Source organism: Nerophis ophidion, linkage group LG06, assembly GCF_033978795.1.
Source record: "Nerophis ophidion isolate RoL-2023_Sa linkage group LG06, RoL_Noph_v1.0, whole genome shotgun sequence".
Classification (NCBI taxonomy): domain Eukaryota; kingdom Metazoa; phylum Chordata; class Actinopteri; order Syngnathiformes; family Syngnathidae; genus Nerophis; species Nerophis ophidion.
The window spans coordinates 43,686,256-43,711,048 of record NC_084616.1 but is presented as its reverse complement, the minus strand read 5'-3'; the positions used below and the strand labels follow the sequence as shown (position 1 = coordinate 43,711,048).

At 40.6% G+C, this 24,793-nt stretch overlaps 1 protein-coding gene across 1 annotated transcript in view; it reads right to left on the bottom strand.

The window, feature by feature from the left end:
* The window catches only part of si:dkey-178k16.1 (band 4.1-like protein 1), a 130,047-nt gene that overhangs the window by 69,625 nt on the left and 35,629 nt on the right, over positions 1-24,793 (bottom strand). The window contains exons 2-3 of the mRNA XM_061903852.1: positions 2,356-2,444; positions 1,993-2,142 (exon numbers count right to left, since the gene is read on the bottom strand). Coding sequence (XP_061759836.1) covers positions 1,993-2,142; positions 2,356-2,397 — 192 coding nt within the window. The 5' untranslated portion in view covers positions 2,398-2,444. The remainder of the gene's footprint in view (positions 1-1,992; positions 2,143-2,355; positions 2,445-24,793) is intronic.

The following is a 24,793-nucleotide window of genomic DNA, read 5'->3' as shown; positions in this document are numbered from 1 at the left end:
CTGACGTCATAAAATGACGATGCCTTTTGTGTCTGTAAATTACTCTGTAAGAAGTGAGTTTTATGTTAGTCTCATTATATTCCTATTCTTGCACCGCAATGACTCATTTTTATGCGAACCAATGTGATTGCAATTTTTCCACCTCCATCCTAGGGTAACCCACGCAGTTCTTGTTTTTCTCACCGTTATATAGTATAGTTTTAATTATGTTGGTGCCTTTCGTATGAAATAGCTAACCATTTAAATTGTAGCCAAACAGCACGGTATGTATACGTTGTGCAAGGAAGGTCTTACTTATGCATATGTTCCCTCTGAATGAAACAAGCAGGTAATACTCAGATTGCTTACACCAACAACGCTCAAGCCTCACGTAGTTTAATTTAGTTTTGTCAATGATGGGAATCTCAGCACATTACGGGGTTAATCAAAAGTAGGGCTGTAAAGGGGTGAAAAATGTCTGATAAATTTCCGGGAAGTTAATCTCGGAAAGTTTGGAAATTTTGACCATTGTTTTGATTATTCAAAAAAGGACACCGTCCATCTTATTCTACAGAATAAGATGAGAAGCAATGCCACACACAGATATAAATAGTCAGCTAAACAATTGGAGTAGTCTTTAAAAATATTTTACTGATGAACAAGTATATACAAATAGGCTAAATGAATAAATGAACACTTAATCAGCATGCTAAATAAAACTATAACCTTTATTCTTGTATGACAACAGAACGGCTAGCAGAACAGAGGGCAGAGGAAACTGCACGTTTTGATTTAGTATTTGAACTTTACAGATCACGAAAAAAGGTCAATTCGGATTGCTAACGTTGTTAGCATATATGAATGGGATTTAACATAGAGAAAACTAGCATCACGGCTAACGGAGAAATATTTCCGGTTCATTATGAGACTGTGGTGGTACATAAACCTAGCAAGCTAGAGATATTGGCCCCAACATCATTTAATACGTACAGGAACAGCTAGCTAGCTAGCTTTAGTGAAAGTCTGCTGCAGTAAATAGACTCCCTTTTTAGACCAGTTGATCTGCCGTTTCTTTTCTTTTTCTTCTATGTCCCACTCTCCCGTGTGGAGGGGGTCCGGTCCGATCCGGTGGCCATGTACTGCTCGCCTGTGTATCGGCTGGGGACATCTCTGCGCTGCTGGTCCGCCTACGCTTGGGATGGTTTCCTGCTGGCTCCGCTGTGAACGGGACTCTCGCTGCTGTGTCTTGGATCCTCTTTGGACTGGACTCTCGCGACTGTGTTGTATCCATTGTGGATTGAACTTTCACAGTATCATGTTAGATCCGCTCGACATCCATTGCTTTCCTCCTCTCTAAGGTTCTCATAGTCATCATTGTCACCGACGTCCCACTGGGTCATTATTGTCACCAATGTCCCACTGGGTGTGAGTTTTCCTACCGAGGATGTCGTGGTGGTTTGTGCAGCCCTTTGAGACACTAGTGATTTAGGGCTATATAAGTAAACATTGATTGATTGATAGTCTACAGCCATACAGTAACAAGCAATTACACCTCTATTAAACTTAAATACCATCGATCAAATATATTTTACCGCAGTAATATCATCAAAACATACCTGACTGGATGAAGTCCTTGGGCTCAAATACTAGTGTGGCCTCAATGGCCCTGCTGTAGTGTGTAGCATGCTGGGAATTATCTGGGCATGTGATGAAAGAATACACTGCGCATGTGATGGAGGAATGCATAGTGAAGGGTTGAAATTCAACTGAATTTGCATTAAATCAGGTTGTTTTAGCTAATAATCATGCTGCGAGATCGAGCATGTTGTATTCAATGTTTATTCCCATTAATTTACCATGAAATCCTGTTAATTCCCATATATTGCCGTTAATTCCCATGGAAAATTTCCAACTTTTAATATTCACAGAATTTTGCAACCCCAATCAAAAGTCATAAATCCCAATAAGAAACCCAACTCCCGATTCTTCCAATACTTGAGAAAGGAAATATACCTCGACTGCGGTCTCGTAGTCTGAGCCGTCAAGCAGAGTGACTTTGACGGGTATCGTCTTGGGCCTCTTGTTGCTCTTTTGGGGGGATTTGGAAGCCTTGCTGAGGGTTTTCTCTGAGCTTTCATCAGCATCTCTCTGGTCCTCTGGAAACTGGAGAGGAAAAAATAATGTCTTTCTTTGACCGACTACTATTATTCGGATACATTTGCTCGTCTTAGGTGATTAATTGTCCAATAGGTTGAACCGCTGATATGCAATGTAAAAATATTTCATTCTGGAGCCCTGAGTTGTTTAGTCGGTACCCCGCAGTGATTGAGAGACCTCTGTAAAAATAAGCTGCTGTGAGTTACCCAGAGTACCCACCTGATTGCTTCTCCTGCAGTCACCCTCCATTGCACTTTTCATTCACCCCGCCAAAGCAGTCTCTGTTGTCAAATAAATGGATTTTAGTCCTGGAAGCAGACAAACACAGTCAGTCAGCATCAAATGCAATCCTGCTGGGCAAGACAACAGTGTGGAAGGGTTATCTACCAGTCCTTAATTCTCACTATGGCTATAAAAGTCCCATTTAATTGGAGAAAAAATATTTTCAATTTGTAGCAATCCTCACTTTAAACAAGTCATGCTGGCATACTCGATCATCCTGTGCATTCATTCACATCCACTGCGCTCTTGCACCACGCTGATTAAGGATGTTAAAACAGAAAAAATGTGTCCTTCACAGCCTCCCAAAGGAGCACTCTGCATGAAGAGTGCAGGCCCTAGCATCCTCTAGTCAACATCTGACAAAGTAGATAGTATAAATTCTATAAGCAGGCGAGCCATGAGGCAGCAGACACCCACAGATAAAGCAAAGGAGACAGGAAGAGGCAAGTTATCTTAAGATGAAGAGGGAGGATAGAAATAAGCAATGGCTGGATAAAAGCAAAAGGGGTTATGAAGAGAGTGACAGCAAAGAGGGGAGATGGACATAAAAGCAATAATGCAATATTCGGTTGATGGATGAAGCTTGTCATTTGAAGGTGACCACTCAACTGTGGTCAAACTCATTCAGTGCTCTTTTCTGAAGTAAAAGAGCTGATGTAGATTAACAAGTGGCGGCAAAGAGAAGCAAATTATCTGAGAAAAAACCTAGAATCAGTCGGTGGCTTTGCTATAAAAACAGATCACGGGGTCAGAGTTTGAACTTATTTTGTTTCATATGTCAGCCTGAATTACTAAAGATTATATATTTATACAGTATATATAAATATATGTATATATATATATATATATATATATATATATATATATATATATATATATATATATATATATACATACATATATGTGTGTGTGTGTGTGTGTGTGTGTGTGTGTAGGTGTGTATGTATGTATGTATGTATATATGTATGTATGTATGTATGTATGTATATATATATATGTATAAATAAATGGGTTATAAATGGGTTGTACTTATATAGCGCTTTTCTACCTTCAAGGTACTCAAAGCGCTTTTGACACTACTTCCACATTCACCCATTCACACACACATTCACACACTGATGGAGGGAGCTGCCATGCAAGGCGCTAACCAGCACCCATCAGGAGCAAGGGTGAAGTGCCTTGCTCAGGACACAACGGACGTGACGAGCTTGGTACCAGGTGGGGATTGAACCAGGGACCCTTGGGTTGCGCACGGTCACTCTACCACTGCGGCCAATTCACCGGTCGATCTCACTCTCCACCCTTCTCTCACTTGTAAACAAGATTCCAAGATACTTGAACTCCTCCGCCTAGGAAAGGACCTCACACACTCCCAACACAGCGGCTGCTATCCACCCTTTTCTGGGTTAGAACCGTAGATCTACGATTTGAAGGTGTGAAGACTGATCCCAAGCTTTGCACCCAACAGCAAACCAAAAGAGTAAGTGAAGAAACCAGGATCAAATCATCTGCAAATAGCAGAAATGAGATCTGAACAGGACACTCTTAATGTCTTGGATGCGCCATAGGAATTATGAATAGAACCAGTGACAAAAAACAGCCTTGGCGGAGCCCAACGTTTACCCAAACAGGCCAAGTGAGTACTGTTATATTTAGCCTACAAAGACCTCGACAAATCACCATATTTGCTGTTTTAGTAATGCTGTAATGGCATATAAATGTAAAGTGTTTCTAAAAAAAGCTCAGACTTGACAGAAAATTGAGCTGTTAACCAAATGAAATAAAATTAGTGGAGCACCAGACTGTATTTCTTAGTTAGCAGTCATGGACAGTAACGAACGATGCATTTACAATCCTGGGGGTATACAGTCGGGGTGTGGTTAGAAATGCGCACCTTCATCCATACCCTTGCCATATCTTGTTGAGCTATTCTTTGGCAAACGCACCAACTTTCTACAAGGTTTTGAGGTAAATAAAAAAAACGTTTTTGCATTCTTCGCCTAATTTTGTCTCAAAAACAGCCATTAAAACAACAAAGCTTGTGGCGGCTCAGGAGTTTTGCACACATTGCCAGATACTGTATATTAAAGACATGCGTACTGTTCATAATCAAAGTAGTAGTAATGTCATGTAGGGCCTTATATATTCTGCAGCTACCATTAATGCATACTTGCCAACCCTCCAGGATTTTCCGGGAGACTCCCGAAATTCTGCGCCTCTCCCGAAAACCTCCCGGGACAAATTTTCTCCCGAAAATCTCCCGAAATTTAGGTGACATTATAACTGTAGAATGATTGAGGGCGAGTTCTTGGTTTCTTATGTGGGTTTATTGTAAGGCAGTTTCATTAACGTCCTCCCAGCGCAGTAACAACACACAACAGCAGTCAGATTTTCGTCTACCGTAAAGCAGTTTGTCTACAATGTCGTGACACTTTTAAACAGGACAATACTGCCATCTACTGTGACAGTAACATCTACGGCAGGGGTCACCAACCTCCCCGAAACCATATATACAGTATATATATATATAGTGTGTATATATATATATATGTATACATATATGTGTGTGTGTGTGTATGTATGTATATATATATGTTTGTGTATATATATATAAATGTATACATACATACATACATATATATATACACACACATATACATATATATATATATATATATATATATATATATATATATATGCGGCTGCTAGACTTTTGACAAGAACAAAAAAGTTAGATCATATTACGCCTATACTGGCTCACCTGCACAGCCTTCCTGGGCACTTAAGATGCGACTTTAAGGTTTTACTACTTACATATAAAATACTAAACGGCTTAGCGTCACTTTATCGTGCTGGTTGTATTGTACACTATGTCCCGGTAAGAAATCTGCATTCTAAGAACTCCGGCTTATTGGTGATTCTGAGAGCCCCAAACAAAGTCTGCGGCCTATAGACTGTTTTCTATTCAACCTCCAGTACTCTGGAATGCCCTCCTGGTAACAGTTAGAGATGCTACCTCAAAAGAAGCATTTAAGTCCAATCTTAAAACTTATTTGTATACTCTAGCCTGTAAATAGACCCCCATTTTAAACCAGTAGATCTGCCGTCTCTTTTCTGCTCCGCCCCCCTCTCCTTCGTGCATCCGTGCATCAGTGGGGGACGTCTCTGCCCTGCTGACTTGTCTACACTCAAGATGATCCCCTGCTGGCCCCACTATGGATTGGACTCTCACACTATTAACGAGATCCACTCGACGTCCATTGCACCGGTCGCTATCTGTGGTCCCCTCCAAGGTTTCTTATTGTAACCCATTGGGTTGAGTCGTTGTGGCTTGTGCAGCCCTTTGAGACACTAGTGATTTAGGGCTATATAAATAAACTTTGATTGATTGATTGATACCGTGGTTTGACTAATAATTACATATCAGGTTCTCAATACGGTAATATTACAGACAATAATTGACAATCCCTGGATTAATTGGTTATAATGCCCATCTTGTGTATGATGCATGAAGCTAACGCTGTTTTAGGATTAAAACACCAAAGGACTTGAGTCATACACACAAGGGTATCCCTCGCCAACATCTTTCAGTCTTCTGGTAGGATTTTGGATGAGATCCATCCGTCTATCTATTTTTCTACCGCTTATTCCATTTGGGGTTGCGGGGGGCGCTGGTGCCTATCTCAGCTACAACCGGGCGGAAGGCAGGTACACCCTGGACAAGTCGCCACTTTATCGCAGGGCCGACACAGATAGACAACATTCACACTCACATTCACACACTAGGGCCAATTTAGTGTTGCCAATCAACCTATCCCAAGGTGCATGTCTTTGGAAGTGGGAGGAAGCCGGAGTACCCGGAAGGAACCCACGCAGTCAAAGGGAGAACATGCAAACTCCACAGAGAAAGATCCTGAGCCCGGGATTGAACCCAGGACTACTCAGGACCTTCGTATTTTGAGGCAGACGCACTAACCCCTCTTCCATTGTGCTCCCCTGGACGAGATCCTGTATCGCCAATTATTGGTAGAGGAAGCCAGTTTCACTTTTTCTGGTGTCAGGAGTTCAGACAAAGGGTTCCTGATTACTGTTATCACTCACAAGCCATTGGCCTCAATCAGTCCTCATGTCAGCCTGTCTGTGCAGCTGACCTTTGCTTTGCTCAACATCTCAGTCATATCCCCCCAGGGGTTATTATACTCCATGCCAAAAGCTGCTGTGAGTCCAACAACGAGACTTAAACCACAAGCAGGAAAGTGAAAACACACGTCAATGTCTTAACCAACCGACGAAGCAATGTTTGACCAAAAAAAACAATGAGATTCCTGGACCATTCTTCCTCTTACATATGTTGACCATTCTCTCTCTTTCTGCTCAGTTTACTGCATCTTGCTTGTGCATTTATTCACCCCCAAGGAGTAGGTTTCGAGGCCAGAAAATAATGGTTTATAAACTTGTGGCTGTTAATCCCAGAACTTGCTTTGCATCAACAAGTTAACTGGAAAATGTTACAAAATATGTCAGACGTGAGTGGGAGATAGACAGCACTCAAATGTTTTAGGATGCAAGTCTTTGTCATCCTTGGGGGGAGGCCATAAAATGTGAAATCAGATCAAGTTTGACGAAAACGGAAGTCACTGTTTCATTAAGTTCACCCACAGCGCCTGATGGACTGACTTAACAAATGAGGTGGTGATATTTTACACAAGAACAGAAACTTAAAGCTGTCACTTGTACATTTGCCAACAGAGAGATTTCGATTTTGAAGGTTGAGCGCCATCGTCTATGATAGCGCTACACGTAATATTTCCGAACTATTCAGTGGAAAATAACATTGCTGTCAGGTTCAAACACTGAAGAAATCTATTAATCTGACAAGAAGCAAAGAACCAAACAGAGACAGAGTTCAATAGAGCTCATGAGGAGAGCGCTGGCACTGAACACTTAGTTACAGTCTCGCCCTACGCTCTAAGGTTCAGTTCTCCCGTCCCTACTTTTTATTTAGAGTTCCATAGTCAACATCACTGAGGCTGCCTCTAAAAGGAGTGGTCACATATATTATGCAAAGCAGGTCCAGGACGCACAGTACGTGACGGAATGGGCTGGGGGCATTGTGATTTCCCCTTGTCCCTGCTTCGTCTGCATGTTGTCATCTTATCTGCGTTGAGGTCCTTGAAGTCTCTGTCTCGTCTGCGTGCTGTCATTCCATCCCTGCCGAAGTTCCTTAAGTTCTTGGCTGCCAGTGGTCCAAAACAAAGATAACATCTGGGGCTGAGGCCACCCCTCAGACAAGAAGTTTTGTCCTTGCATAGATTATAAAAAAGGTCTAACTTGAGCACAATAGCTAACAACCAAAGCAACAGACTTTAAGCATACTAAAGTAGGTGTGATTAATACGTACAGACCTAACTGCTAGGCATCTCTGCCTGTCGCACCTCCTCCAGTGCACATCGAGGTCAGCTGCAGGGTCGTCAGCTGGTGCCACCGTTCACTGATGTTTCGCCCCCAAGCCAGGACACCTCACGGTGGGGGGGCAGTGGCGACGCGGGGACATCTCCCCGCGCCACTCCCTGCAACTGACCTCACTGGGGTGTTGAGCCCCAAGACACCCCAGTGATAATATGGTGTGATAATATATACATAATTATTCTAACCATTGCACATGCTGTAATACTATGGACAAAATCTGTGAGTCATTAGATAAGAAGTCCCTTTGCCGTTATGAGCAAACAGCCATAATTGGATGCAAGGATCCGTACAAGATCGACAAGTCTGAGTGGCAGAGACTATGCGTGACATCTTCCCCGATGTCTCATACACAGAATTTTTGAAATACTTATTTGTAGCCCATTTTACACTTTTGAAAGACTTTTAAAATTATAGGAGTCAAGATAGCAATGGTGGCTTTGTTTGTGGATGGGTTTGGGACCTTTGTTTATCTGAATAAACCCAGTGGACATTGTCTCATCAAGCCAGCCAAGAGTAATGGACTCTCAGAAATGATCCGACCCAAGTTCTACACGCTGGATAATCACGGATAACCTATCCGAAGTCACCTCAGCAGACTGTGACTGCAGGATTGATTGTCGTTGATTGTTGTTCTTATGTAGCTTCACTTTTGTTTTATATGGAGGCAAAAGTCCGTATAACAAAAGTCAGTACCGTATTTTTCGGACTATAAGTCGCAGTTTTTTTCATATTTTGGCCAGGTGTGCGATTTATGTGTGAAATTATTAATACATTACCGTAAAATATCAAATAATATTATTTAGCTCATTCACGTAAGAGACTAGACGTATAAGATTTCATGGGATTTAGCAATTAGGAGTGACAGATTGTTTGGTAAACGTATAGCATGTTCTTTATGTTATAGTTATTTGAATGACTCTTACCATAATATGTTACGTTAACATACCAGGCACCTTCTCAGTTGGTTATTTATGCCTCATATAACATACACTTATTCTGCCTGTTGTTCACTATTCTTGGTGTTGGGTTTTATCAAATACATTTCTCCAAAAAATGCGACTTATACTCCAGTGCGACGTATGTATGTTTTTTTCCTTCTTTATTATGCATTTTCGGCAGGTGCGCCGTATACTCCGGAGCGACTTATATTCTGAAAAATACGGTACTTTTTTTAATCAATACAACTACCATAAAGGTTCTTCGACCAAGTACACCAGGTTAATGGAAAAAGTGGGGCTATTATTTATTTCAGATTATCCGAACAAACACAAAGTTGTCAGCTCGTCACATCTCGGTTGACTGTAGCAATTCATGCTCACCTTGGCCGTAAACTTTTCTTTTCACCCCCTTTGGTTTATCCAGAAATATGCTTAGGAATGCAATAGAAGTGGGATTTATTGTGTCCATCTCAGTTGTGGCAGTTGACAATGGCACACGTTGTCAGCATTATGAATATTATTGGATATATTAACAGAGACAATTAGGCTTTTGCTACAGGAGCCTGATGTCAGAGGGGGGCGCCTGACAGTGAACCCCAGGAAAGCTGCTTTACCATGAATTGATTGACGTGGACCCCAACTCAAACAAGTTGAAAAACTTATTTGGGTGTTACCATTTAGTGGTCAATTGTACAAAATATGTACTGTACTGTGCAATCTACAAATAAAAGTCTCAAACAATCAATCAATGCAGGCTCAGACGGAGTTCCTGGCAGGGTGCTCAGAGCTTGCGCCCACCAGCTCACCTCCACCTTTACCAGGATCTTCATTTTTTTATTTTTATTTTTATTTATCTCATTCAGTGATGTGCATTTAGAACGATAAATAATTATATCACAATTATACAATTTAAATTCACACAATTCCTGAGAAGGAGCAGGATGAAGAAAATCTTATAATTTCCTGCCCCCTTTGACATAATACATTATCTTACTTCATGAATATCATTTAAGCCGACTCACATATCCAAATGTGATGAAACAATCAAAAACAAAAAACACAAGAAAAACACAACAAGTGCAAAACTTCATAAAGTATAAACCAAACCAAGAAAATAATAGTAATAATATAATATACACCTCACGGAATGATACAGAGCAAATACCAAACCAGACAAAAAATAAGTAAAATAATAAATAAAAAACAAAATGTAAACACTTATGGCTGTCCATATGATCTTATCGTTCTATCTTTATATATTTTTTTCAATTGGAATATATTTTTACAGTTTTTTATCTCGTTGTAAAGAGAATTCCACAATTTTACCCCCACCACTGATGTACACATTTGCTTTAAAGTTGTCCTTGAATATTGTTGTTTGAAATGACCTTTTCTTCTATGCTCTGTATTCTCAGAAGTGATGACAAACATTTTTTGTAAATGTGCTGGTAATGTTTTACTTCTAGCCTTAAACATGACACACAATGTATGTAGCTTTACTAGCTCCTGTAGTTTCAATAGTCCAGAGTTAATAAATAAAATGTTAGTGTGTTCTAAGTAATCTACTTTATGAATAATCCTTATAGCTCTTTTCTGTAATTGATACAATGCCTTTATGTTACTCTTATATGTGTTCCCCCACACTTCCACACAGTAGCTGATATATGGCAATATAAGTGCACAATACAATATGCGCATTGCCCTATAATCTAACATATATTTTACCTTGTTTAATATAAAAATACTCTTAGACATCTTTTTTCGTACATGTGCAACATGAGATTTCCATGTCAGACCATCATCCAGTATCACTCCTAAAAATCTAAGTTCAGAAACCCTTTCAATATCAATTCCATCTATCGACAGTTTGATGGTGTCCTCTCTTTTTCTCTTACCAAAAATCATAAACTTTGTTTTTTTTACATTTAATGATAATTTGTTGACATCAAACCATCTCTTAAGTTTAATCATTTCCTGTTCAATAAGTATTGATAACGCTTTTAAGTCATGTCCCGAACTATAAAAGTTGGTGTCGTCCGCAAATAAAACAAATTTCAATGACTTTGATACCTCACATATATCGTTAATATACAAAATAAACAATTTAGGTCCCAAAACTGAACCTTGTGGAATTCCACATTCAATCCTCATTTGTTCAGATGTATTACCCAAAAAATCCACAAACTCTTGTCTATTATCTAAATAACTTCTTAGCCATTCTAAAACTACTCCTCTCACACCAAGTGAATGCAACTTGGACAATAATATAGAATGATCTATTGTGTCAAATGCTTTTTTAAGATCAATAAACACACCGATAGTGTATTTCCTATTATCAGTTTCTGTTGCTATATCCTCCATTATATTCATTACAGCTGAAGCAGTGGATCTATTAGTTCGGAATCCATACTGGCTCTCACTCAACAGCATGTTCTTCTCAATAAAACTGTCTAATTTTTCTACAAATACTTTTTCAATTATTTTAGAAAATTGTGACAGCAGTGACACTGGTCTGTAATTAGTAAATATATGTTTATCTCCCGTTTTATAGAGTGGAATTACTTTTGCTACCTTCATTCTATTTGGAAAAGTCCCTGTTTGAAAAGAGAGATTAAAAACATAACATAGAGGTTTGATGATACAGTCAATAGTCTTTTTTACAATTATCATGTCAATACCATCACTGTCTGTTGATGCCTTATTTTTCAGTTTTGTTACAACCGATAGAATTTCATTTTCACTAACATCTCCTAAAAGCATGGACTGTAGCACTTTGCTTCCCCCTCTCCATCCACTCTGTATATCTTTATGTTCTTCAATACTCTCTGCCAATTTGGGTCCAACATTCACAAAAAAAGAATTGAATCCATTTGCTACTTCTTTCATATTTGTTATCATCTTATTATCCTCATTTATAAAATAGCTTGGAGGGTTTGTAGGCCCCGATGTTTTACCTATTACCTTGTTCAGAATATTCCAGGTTCCTTTAATATTGTTTTTGTTGTTTTCTAGTAAGTTATTGTAATAGTCTTTTTTAGCTTGTCTCATTATTGTTATCAATTTGTTTTTGTAAACCTTATATTTCGTTTCAGCATCATTTGTTCTTACTTTTATAAAGTCTCTATAAAGTTTGTTTTTCTTTTTACAAGCATTCTGTAGTCCCTTAATAATCCAAGGCTTTATATTGTAGCTGTCTCTTTGTTTCCATACATTCGGACAATGTATTTCATACAATGATAAATAAATATTAAGAAAAGCCTCATATGCAGCATTTGCCTCTCCCACATACACCTCATTCCAGTCTGCTTCAAATAAGTCCTTCCTAAATTTATTTATTGCCTCTTCAGTCCTTTTCCTTGTATACCTATGGGTTTTCTCCTCCCTCTTTCTATACATTTGACAGTCATAAGTAAGAAACACAGGTAAGTGGTCACTTGTATCATTAATTATTAATCCACTTTTTATGTTATTTTCTATGTCATTTATAAAGATGTGATCAATTAATGTTGCACAATTTGTCGATATTCTACTGGGTTTGGTGATCAATGGATAAAGCCCTCTACTATATACCACATCCAAGAAGTCTCTTGCTGATTTATTTCTGGGTGAGCTTAGCAGGTCTATGTTATAGTCGCCACACATGACGAATGTTTTCTTTTCCTTTACCTTACACAGTAATTCTTCCAGACTATCATGAAATGCTTCTACCTTAGACCCAGGTGTCCTATATAAACACGTAACAATAACATTTCTCTTCTTTTCTATGTCTACCTCCACAGTTACACATTCAAATAAATCATCGATTACCGTTGTCATACATTCAACAGGTTTACATTTCAAGTCGCAGTCAACAAACAGGGCCACACCTCCTCCCTTCTTGTTTTTTCTACTACTGTGATACAACTTATACCCGTCAATGGAGAAGTCAATACCTCTGTCTTTATCGATCCATGTTTCAGAAAGTGCTATTATTTTGATTTTGCTGTTTAAAGTCTTCAAGTATTCGTCAATCTTTGAGAAATTTGCATATAAGCTTCTGCAGTTGAAATGTATTAAAGAAAATTTATTATCCAAGCTAACATTGTCATTAAATTGTTCCTCGGTGTAGTAGTCACAAGTAGCATTGATTGAGTTGAACAGATGGTTATCTGGGTCAACATCATATTCAAAGTCATGTAATTTATAGTCCAAGTATTCAGCTCTTGAAGACGCTTGATTCTCAGTTGTCTCACCTTCTCGTTGCGAAGCCTTCCCCATCTCCATCCAAGGATGAGCCATGTCAGTCATACGCCTAGCAGGTCTCATCTATATTGATCCAAGTCACGGAGCTCTCGAATCGTGACAACTTTGGCTTCTTCATATGGTCCATTTAGCCGAATCATGATTTTACAGTTTCGTGTCCATGTTGCTTGTATCTTGTTTTCTTTTCTGAGGATGCGTGCTTGTCTTGCAATGTCGGCGTTCTTCTTTGTAAGATGTTCATTGATGTAAACCCCAGTTCCTTTCAGCTTCCTTCCCTGCCGTAGTAACTCCGTCTTATGTTTTCGATTCGCAAACCGGATCACAATGGCTGGGTTGGTTCTGCTGTCCTTCCTGGGTATAGTATGGCACGCCGAAATGCTGCCACTTTGAAGAGATATGTTCTTACTTGTAAAAAAGTTAATTACTTGCCGTTCAAGTGTCTCAAGTTCGTCTGCCGGAGCTTCGGCGTCCTTGTCAGCGTCCCTGCTGCGAGTCCCGGCCACTATTGCATACGTGCGATGTTTGGTTTCCAGTCCCCTTATAATCAAATCGTCCATTCTGGTGTATTGTTCAAGTTCGTCAATTCTTGCTTCTAGGTCGACAATTTTCTTGTCTTTCTCCTTGATGATGTTTTTTAGCATTTTGATCTCGGTCAACAACTCCATTAGTGTGTCTTGCTGCTTGGCCACTGTCCTTACATCTTCCGACAGGGAGTTGATAGATTTTCTAATCTCCTCCGAGTCTTCCTCGAGTTTCTTGTGTTTTGCAGTCATTTTCTTGAATATCGCCGGCTTGTAATCTAATGTATACCTGCTTTACTTCTACATCATCCTCAGACAGGACGTCCATCACAAAGATCCATGCTCGGGAGATTCTGGACTCCAGAGGTAACCCCACAGTAGAAGTGGACCTTGTTAGTATGTTGACAAACTTCTTCACAGAAAGATGATTGCTGATTGCTAGCGGCCGGTCAACGAGGAGAAGTCTCCGGTGGGTCTTCAATCTCTCCTTGGCCCAGGCAGTCATCTCTTGCAGTCATCTCTTGCCTAAAATCAGCAATAATAATCCCGGTGCCGAAGAAGTCGCTCATCACCACCCTGAATGATTACCACCTGGTGGCCCTCACTCCGGTAATCACGAAGTGCTTCGAGAGGCTGATTCTAAAGCACAAGAAGGGCTGTCTCTCCCAAGATTTTGACACCTACCAGTTCGCATATCGGGCGAACAGATCCACTGAGGATTCCATCACTGTGGCTCTCCACTTTGCGCTCTACCACCTGGTGCAACAGCAGAGCTACGTCCGGATGCACTTTGTGGATTACAGTTCTGCTGTTCATGCAATAATACCGGACATCCTCATTACAAAACTAAACTCTCTCGGCCCCCCCCACACTTGTGCCTAGATTAAGGACTTTCTCTCCAACCGTGAAAAAATCTAAACCCCCCTGCCGTTATTCTGATCATTCTCTGTTGTAAAAAAAAAAAGCAATTGACTTATTGTTCTATTGTAAATCTTAGGGATCACACTGCAGTCTCCTTCCAATCAAGTAAAGAGGCAGAAGTGAGCTGTTAGCGTTTGGCAGATACTGTCAAAGAACAGTATCAACCTCTTCAGCAGCCCACATACTCAATGCGAAATGTGGTTTACACGTTGCAGGCTCATTTGCAAAACCAATATGCTTCGACAGAGAAACAAGACAGCTTCTCTAGCTCTGTTTCGTTATAAGATTAAATGATGAGTGTAATGAATACATAGCCACTTTAGTACATGAACTTTACAATAGGAATCGGTACCAAATGTATTACTTTTATGGGTACTGACCGAATTCCATCAGTACTACCGGGTATTGATTCAAGTAAAACCACTTGACAAGGGAACTTCAAAACTTTTGCTTGACTCTGGCTGTCCAGAGTCGGGACCCGGGCCTGTGCATAGGTTGGGGACATTTCTGCGCTCCTGACCCATCTTCGTTTGGGATGGTCTCCTGCTGGCTCCACCTTGGACTGGGGACTCACTATTATGTTGGATCCACTATGGACTAGACTTTCACAATATTATGTTAGACCCACTCGACGTCCATTGCATTCGGTCTCCCCTAGAGAGGGGGGAGGAGGGGGTCACCCACATCTGCGGTCCTCTCCAAGGTTTCTCATACTCATTCACATTGACATCCCACTGGGTTGTGAATTTTTCCTTGCCCTTTTGTGGTCTCTGAACCGAGGATGTCGTTGTGGCTTGTGCAGCCCTTTGAGACACTTGTGATTTAGGGCTATATAAATAAACATTGATTGATTGATTGATTGATTGTGACTTCTCACCGGCTCAAACACTTAGCAAGGAAACAATTACTCAAGCGGCACTCAGAGAAGCAAGCATGCTCAAACATACATTCAGTTAACTCAAACATAAAGCTACCTCTACTTTTCTAAAATGCGCTAGCTAGCTCTATGCTAACTTACATGGGTTTTGGCATATACAGTGAAGAAAATAAGTATTTGAACACCCTGCTATTTTGTAAGTTCTCCCACTTAGAAATCATGGAGGGGTCTGAAATTTTCATGGTACTGTAGGTGCATGTCCACTGTATGAGAGATAACCTAAAAGAAAAATACAGAAATCACAATCTATGTTTTTTTAACAATTTATTTGTGTGATACAGCTGAAAATAAGTATTTGAACACCAACATTAATATTTGGTAGAGTAGCCTTTGTTTGCAATTACAGAGGTCAAACATTTCCTGTAGTTCTTCACCAGGTTTGCAGAGACTGCAGGAGGGATTTTGGCCCACTCCTCCACACAGATCTTCTCTAGATCAGTCAGGTTTTTGGGCTGTCGCTGAGTAACACATACTTTCAGCTCCCTCCAAAGATTTTCAATTGGATTTAATCTGGAGACTCGCTAGGCCATCCCGGAACCTTGATATGGTTCTTATGTAGCCACTTCTTGGTTTTCCTGGCTGTGTGCTTTGGGTTATTGTCATGTTGGAAGATCCAGCCACGACTCATCTTCAATGATTTGACTGAGGGAAGGAGGTTTTTGGCCAAAATCTCACAAAACATGGCTGCAGTCATCCTCTCCTTAACACAGTACAATTGTCCTGTCCCATGAGCAGAAAAACACCCCCAAAGCATGATGCGACCACCCCCATGCTTCACAGTAGGTATGGTGTTCTTGGGATGGTACGCACCATTCTTCTTCCTCCAAACACACATAGTGGAATTATGACCAAAAAGGTAAATTTTGGTCTATTCTGTCCACAAAACTTTCTCCCATGACTCCTCTGGATCATCCACATGGTCATTGGCAAACTTAAGACGGGCCTTAACATGTGCTGGTTTAAGCAGGGGAACCTTCTGTGCTATGCATGGTTTCAAACTATGACGTCTTAGTGTATTACCAACAGTGACCATGGAAACAGTGGTCCCAGCTCTTTTCAGGTCATTGACCAAGTCCTGCCGTGTAGTCCTGGGCTGATTCCTCACCTTTTTTTTAGCATCATTGAGACCACACCAGGTGATATTTTTTCATGGGGCTCCACTCCCATTGAGATTGAGCGTCATGTTTAGCTTCTTCCCTTTTCTCATGATTGCTCAAACAGTGGACCTTTTTTCACCAAGCTGCTTGGCAATTTCTCCAGAGCCCTTTCTATCCTTGTGGAGTTGTACAATTTTGTCTCTGGTGTCGCTTGACAGCTCTTTGCTCTTAGCCCTGCTGAATGTTTGGGTCTTACTGATTGTATGGGGTGGACAGGTGTCTTTAAGCAGCTAACGACCTCACACAGGTGCATCTGATTCAGGATAATACAGTGGAGTAGAGGAGGACTTTTAAAGGGGGACTAACAGGTCTTTGAGGGTCAGAATTCTAGCTGATAGACAGGTGTTCAAATACTTATTTTCAGCTATATCACACAAATAAATTGTTAAAAAAATCATAGATTGTGATTTCTGGATTTTTCTTTTTAGGTTATCTCTCCTATAGTGGACATGCACCTACCGTGAACAAATTCAGACCCCTCCATGATTTCTAAGTGGGAAAACTTGCAAAATAGCAGGGTGTTCAAATACTTATTTTCTTCACTGTAGATGCTACTGATTAGCATTAGCGATTATTCAACACCTTCAAATTTGGTAATCAAAACCAAAACCAAGACGCACATTACAATCAAACAGCAAGTGTGTAATTAGTACAACACTTACAGCATAAATACTTTGTGGGACGCAGCATTAGATAAGACTGCAGGCATATAACGATTTCACAGTATTAAGGGCACGGTATGATTGTATTGTGGTATTGTCAAAAACTTAATAAAGGACTGGTAAAAATACCGTAGTGTGCAAAATGAAATGAGAGAATGTTAGGGTTAAAGACACTTACTGTAATTGAACACAAACATAATGATTTAATCATATTTACTACTAGAAATACAAATAATAGTGCAGGAATATGAAGACGTTCAAGTAACTTTAAAAGACGAGTGTCTTTAAAGTTACAATGTAAACATCCAAGTGTAAAACAATAATGTTTAGTCTTTTTCAACGTTTAACTTCCTAGAAGTATTGTTCTCTGCAGTGGACATTTTTGTAAAAGTTGGTAGAATGTGAATTGACAATTTAACTTTTTGTACTGCAAATACCTCACAAATTGATGTTTGGCCTTACTGGCTTCTTGGTTTCACATCATGGTTATTTTCCGGGTGGCCTGTTACTCCTGTTCCTCATTGCAAACGTCAAGGCGTGCTGGTTTTGTTCCCTTTACATTTGTAACACACTTTACATTTGTTAAAATCTCAAAGTGCTACAAAATACAAAAGTAAAAAAAATATATATTTAAATAGAAAGTTAGAATATATCATCAAGTATTAAAATAGAAATTAAATCATGACACACACTAGATAAAGACAGATAAAACAAGAAACATAGATACAAATAGAAAAAAAAGCATGAAAGCAGAGGATAAAAAACAGATATGCAAGCAGTGTACTTAAAAACAAGAGGGCAGAGAAATTAGAAATGATATTAAACCAAGCGCTTTACTCCGAGGGGAAATCTCCCCAGCAAAGTCTGTGTCGTTGGTCCGCCATGATTATCAAGCCAAACAACGCTAGTGGGCATGTCAGAAAAATTGTGTGTAAATTATCAAATAAAACTTTGTATCACATTCCGCCTGATTGTAGCTGAGATAGGCGCCAGCGCCCCTGACACCCCAAAAGGGAATAAGCGGTAGAAAATGGATGGATGGATGGATTACATTGTGTTCCGGGCAAGAAGACAAAAGGCTGAAACCTTCCAAGAAGAATGCTCGTAAAACCCCACTTGGACTTCCAAGCAGACAGATGGCAGAATCTGCCCAACTTCCACAGGAACTCTTTTTGAAGTATTTTTACGAACTCTTTCTTTGATCTATTTTTTGGACCCTCTTTGAACAATTTTATGGAACTTTCTTTGAATTGTTCGGGAACCAAAGGCAACGCTGGTCATGACCCACTTCCCTGAGGAAGCAGCTGTGGGAAGGAGGGAGGTGAAAATCAAATAATGAGATGAGAACGATCTTGGGGCAGAGCTTGGTGCAGACTGTGCAAAAAGTGTACAGTGGCCATCTATCCCTGGATCCGAGTCAACATTTAATTCTGTCTCTGTTTGATTCTTTGCCTTTTTGTCTTGTTTAATAGATGTCATTAGTGTTTGAAGCGGATAGCGCATGTGCCTGACTTCGTGTTTTGCGGAAAATGCATTAATAAATGACGGTTTTTCGGTAATGAAAAAATTAAACGGTATTACTAATTATTGCAAATTATCATTATACCGTTAACTGTTACATCCCTAGTTCATTAACAAGTCAAAAATGCGGTCACGGTACCTTCCTACCGCAAATGTTGTTACATTTTTGGGGCATTAAGCCAAAATACAAGGGCGATCGGGGCACTTATAATATTGTTACGTGCCTACTAAACTGGCATATTCAGCTTCACGGCAAAGACTACTTCCTCGCAAGGCAACACAATAGTAACACTGTTATTTTGTAACACCATTATTCCTAACATTGCCCAATACACAAGCTATGCAAAAATATATATTCCTGAAAAGGTACACGGGGGGTTTTATTGATATATTTATGATTGCGATTTAGTTGGGAAGACGTGGCACATTTGGGAGGGTGGCCGTGCCAGCAACCTGAGGGTTCCTGGTTCCATCCTAACCTTATACCAACCTCGTCACAACCGTTGTGTCCTGAGCAAGACACTTCACCCTTGCTCCTGATGGGTCATGGTTAGGGCCTTGCATGGCAGCTTCCGTCATCAGTGTGTGAATGGGTGAATGTGGTAATTGTGTCAAAGCGCTTTGAGTACCTTGAAGGTAGAAAAGCGCTATACAAGTATAACCCATTTACCATTTAGTTGTCGTGGTGTAGAACTGTGTTGAATCATACCGTGCTTGGACTATTATAGATGCCTAGAGGGTCTCCCACTAAGCCATGATAGAGTGTGATCTCCGGAAACTGCCAAAAGGCAGCTATAAAGAGCAAAGCAAAGCTTGCAAAGTGTTCAGGGAATACAACAATATTATTTCAAGCATTTAAGAGGTTAATTCCACACACTAAGGAGACTTTGACCTACGCCAATCTGTGCTCGCCAATAGAGGAAATCAGTGCGCAGGAACGGATGTCTCGTAACAAAAAGATCAATAGAAGAGAGTTAGCATTGATTTGTTTGCCATTATTATGACTCACAGTCTGACTGTCTTGTAGTCTTGTTAAAAGTTATGTTTGTTTACAGTCCTTCCTTTCTCTGTCTTTTTTTCCTCTGCCATTTGACATTTTTATTGGAAAAAGTGTGATTCTCCTCTGCGCACAGCAAATATAGGCTATGCAAAAAATTGAATAAAAAGATAAGTGCATAACAGTGTGCACGTCTGCCGTCGATCACATGTGCGCCACTGAATACTCAAGGAGTTTTGGCGTTTGCTCACACATGAAAAATTGGAGGAAAAATTGGTCCCAGCAAGGAACATATGCGACTCATACTTGCCAACCCTCCCAATTTTCCCAGGAGACTCACGAATTTCAGTGGCCCTCCCAAAAATCTCCCAGGGCAACCGTTCTCCTGAATATCTCCCGATTTCCACCCGGACAACAATATTAAGGGGCGTGCCTTGAAGGCACTACTTTTCGCGTCCTCGCTCACCGTTATCCATAGGTTTATCTATAACCCAAAAAAGGAGGAAGGCACGGAGCTACTTCTCAGCTTGTGTTTATTCCAGCCGGCACGTTAATACACTGACACACAACATCCGGATTCCCATCATGCATTGCTTCAAAACCTCGGCAAGTAGTAATGTCCAAAAACATAACAGAGACAAAGCAAACGGCAGAGGAAGAGACATGGCGACAACGAGTAAGAAGTAGTACACTTGCAAGTTCCAATTCCAAATTTCCAAATTATTGGAAAAGCATTTTTCAGTTCATTTAGGACAGCTCGAAGGGGAAGGGGTATGCTGCCGGCAAATTTTCTAGATCAGACTCTCCATTGAACACGGTGGCCGATCAGATATACTTATTCATGAACGGTTTATATACAGATATATATATATATATATATACACAGTATATAAGAAATATTTACACCCCCCGCTAGCCCCCCCTTCATTTCCCAAATTCGAAGGTCTCAAGGTTCAATCAGTCAATCAATCAATCAATCAATGTTTATTTATATAGCCTTAAATCACAAGTGTCTCAAAGGGCTGCACAAACCACAACGACATCCTCGGTACAGAGCCCACATAGGGGCAAGGAAAAATTCACCCCAGTGGGACGTCGGTGACAGTGACAATGATGACTACGAGAAACCTTTGAGAGGACCGCATATGTGGGCAACCTCACCCCCCCTAGGGGAGACCGAAAGCAATGGATGTCGAGCGGGACTAACATGATATTGTGAAAGTCCAGTCCATAGTGGATCCAACATAACGGTGAGAGTCCAGGTTGGCAAGTATGATGTGACTACTGTTTTCAATTGTATCCGAACTGTTAGTGTTATTGTTCTATGCAATGTGTTGCTCTACCTGCCACTGTCACGATATGAAGTAAAGGCACAAATTCAAAAAAATAGGATTCTCTGTCGTGATTAATAATCTAGGAAGGTACACAGTCTGACTTTTGTGTATGTTACAATCCATTAAACGAAAATAAAGTTCTGATATGTCCGGAAAATAATCATAGTCTTATCTCCATGTCTTAACAGTTTTTTTTAGACAAACCACCTCATGACAGAATGTCTGTCTATTTTTGGCGGTGGGTTATCTACATCAGTGTTTTTCAACCACTGAGAGTATGTAATTTCACCTATTTGGGTTAAAAAAAGAGTGAATCGTGAGATCGACAGGCGGGTCGGTGCGGCGTCTTCAGTAATGCGGACGTTGTACCGATACGTTGTGGTGAAGAAGGAGCTGAGCCGGAAGGCAAAGCTCTCAATTTACCGGTCGATCTACATTCCCATCCTCACCTTTGGTCATGAGCTTTGGGTCATGACCGAAAGGATAAGATCACGGGTACAAGCGGCCGAAATGAGTTTCCTCCGCCGGGTGGCGGGGCTCTCCCTTAGAGATAGGGTGAGAAGCTCTGTCATCCGGGAGGAGCTTAAGTAAAGCCGCTGCTCCTCCACATCGAGAGGAGCCAGATGAGGTGGTTCAGGCATCTGGTCAGGATGCCACCCGAACGCCTCCCGAGGGAGGTGTTTAGGGCACGTCCAACCGGTAGGAGACCACGGGGAAGACCCAGGACACGTTGGGAAGAGTACGTCTCCCGGCTGGCCTGGGAATGCCTCGAGATCCCCCGGGGAGAGCTAGATGAAGTGGCTGGGGAGAGGGAAGTCTGGGCTTCCCTGCTTAGGCTGCTGCACCCGCGACCCGACCTCGGATAAGCGGAAGAAGATGGATGGATGGGTGGATGGGTTAAAAAAAATGTGTAAACCAGTAATTATAATCCGCAAATATTGTGTCGTTGTTGAGTGTCGGTTCTATCTAGAGCTTGGCAGGGTAACCGTGTAATACCCTTCCATATCTGTAGATGGCAGCAGGTAGCTAATTGCTTTGTAGATGTCGGGAACATGGTTTGTTGTCGTGATCACAATATGCAGACTGGAGGCAGCTTGCAGGTAAAAAGGTATCTAATGCTTAATCCAAAAGTAAACAAAAGGGGAATGCCACTAAGAAAAGGCATTTACATTATTTTCCGGAGTATAAGTCGCTCCGGAGTATAAGTCGCACCTGCCGAAAATACATAAATAAAGATGGGAAAAAACATATATAAGTCGCACTGGAGTATAAGTCGCATTTTTTGGGGAAATTTATTTGATAAAACCCGACACCAAGAATAGACATTTGAAAGGCAATTCAAAATAAATAAAGAATAGCTAATAACAGGCTGAATAAGTGTACATTATATGACGCATAAATAACCAACTGAGAAGGTGCCTGGTATGTTAACATAACATATTATGGTAAGAGTCATTCAAATAACTATAACATATAGAACATGCTATACATTTACCAAACAATCTGTCACTCCTAATCGCTAAATCCCATGAAATCTTATACGTCTAGTCTCTTACCTGAATGAGCTAAATATTATTATTTGATATTTTACGGTAATGTGTTAATAATTTCACACATAAGTCGCTCCTGAGTATAAATCGCACCCCTATGAAAAAAAAAACGCGACTTATAGTCCGAAAGGACTTTAAGTCGCAGTGGCTTTAGGGAAGGCTATGCAAAAACAAAACTAGAATGGAACTGGTTGCGTAGTAAATAAAAACAGAATGCTGGATGACAGCAAAAACTTACGGCATGTGGAGCTGAGACGGCGACGACAAAGTACATCCGTACATGACATGACAATAAACAAAGGATAGCAACAACTTAAATAGTCTTGATTACTTAAAACAAAGCAGGTGTGAGGAATAGCTCTTAAAGGAAGACATGAAACTGCTACAGGAAAAGCCACCAAAATAGGAGCGCAAGATTAAAACTAAAACACTGCACACAAGAAAACACCAAAAACCTCCAAATAAGTCACGGCGTGATGTGACAGGTCGTGACAGTACACCTACTTTGAGACAAGCGCTATTGTTGGTTATGGTTTGAATTCATATCAAACAATTGCAATAAGGACTTTTTTATCGTCCATATCAGCTACTGGGTTTAATTGTTTTATGTTTTCTGCTGGTGGTGTGCCTCAGAATTGTTTCAATGTGCCTTAGCTCAGAAAAGGTTAATAGACACTGCATTAACCAATTACTGCAGACGCCGGAAAGATCCTTGCCATGGCATCATGCACTTCATCCCATCAGCTCTCTACCTTGCAATCAGTGCCCGCCTTCTAATAGTGTGGACAGCCAGGCCATCAACCCTAACTGGGCTGAGGGTGGCTCTGAGAAACCAGCACAAGACGCTGAGGTGGGGGGTTGGGCAAAAGGGAGTGGCAAAATGTCCTTGTTCAAGGGAGAAAGTACACACACACACACACTCCTGTACATGCATGCTCCAGACCCTTGGCATTGTCTTTGTTAGGGGGCAGATTGCACAGCACAGCTTCAGTCTGCTGCAAATCGCATCCTTGAGCAATGGAGCTAAATGATTAATCTACTGAAGCACTGAAGCTGCAACATCATCCTTCCTGGGACAATGCAACCAGGAGCAAGCTGGGCTGTGAGGATCAAGTAGTGACACTAGTCAAAACATAAAATAACTAGGGGTGGGCAAATTAGTGCGTTAATTTCGAGTTAACTCATCAATCTATTAACGGCGACAATTATTTTATCGCACATTTGCGTATGCTATTTACATGCTTTTATTTTGTTAACGCCTTTTCTTAACAAGATTTATTTTGTTAACGCCTTTTCTTAACAAGATGGCGTCGCCCGGATAAGCTTCGGCTTCGAAGGGCTCTTGGTAAAGATGGAACATTTGGCAAAAATACCGGACAATTCTGCAAATTTCATGGCTGGCTTACAGCGTGGTCACTCCGGGATCACTTACGACCGCCAGACAATTCTGAATGTGGATAGATTGGGCCGTTTTGGACTGAATTACGCGTGCTTGCTAGACCGGCTAGCTAGCATGGGAATACTTTGCCGGCTACATCCAGCGGCCTGTGAAGCAGCGGAGTATATGTGTTGTCTGTCTATTTATGAATAATGCAGACGAGGAGTGTTGGCTGAGTTCTTAACGTTTGCTTTCAGAGCGTGCATATCACAACATACAAGATGCCGTCATGGCTACACAGCTGTTGCATGCTGGGTAGGGTAGTTCTTTATTTCCCTGGCTCATAACATCACAATATAGTACCATGTATATGATGCGTTCAGTTTATCAAAGTACCAAGCAAACAATCGGAAAATTCTCATCATATCAATTCCTAGATATGGTCATAATTATTCTAAGTGCACTACGCAGAATAAACACAACATTATTAATATTGCTACTACGGATAATTTGATCAAAAATTCCCTAAAACAGCCCACTACGTATAATATAGTTTTTTTAAACATAAGATCCCTGATAAAAAAAAAAGTTTCTGCTGTTACCTCAGAAATTGCCTGTTCAGATGTTATGATTGTGGCTCAGAGATTTGTATGTAGATTATATTTATTTTCCATAACAAACAGGTTAACTTAAATACCCTGGCAGTGGCAATAAGCTTAAATGTTTGTATTTACATTTTTTGAGTTGA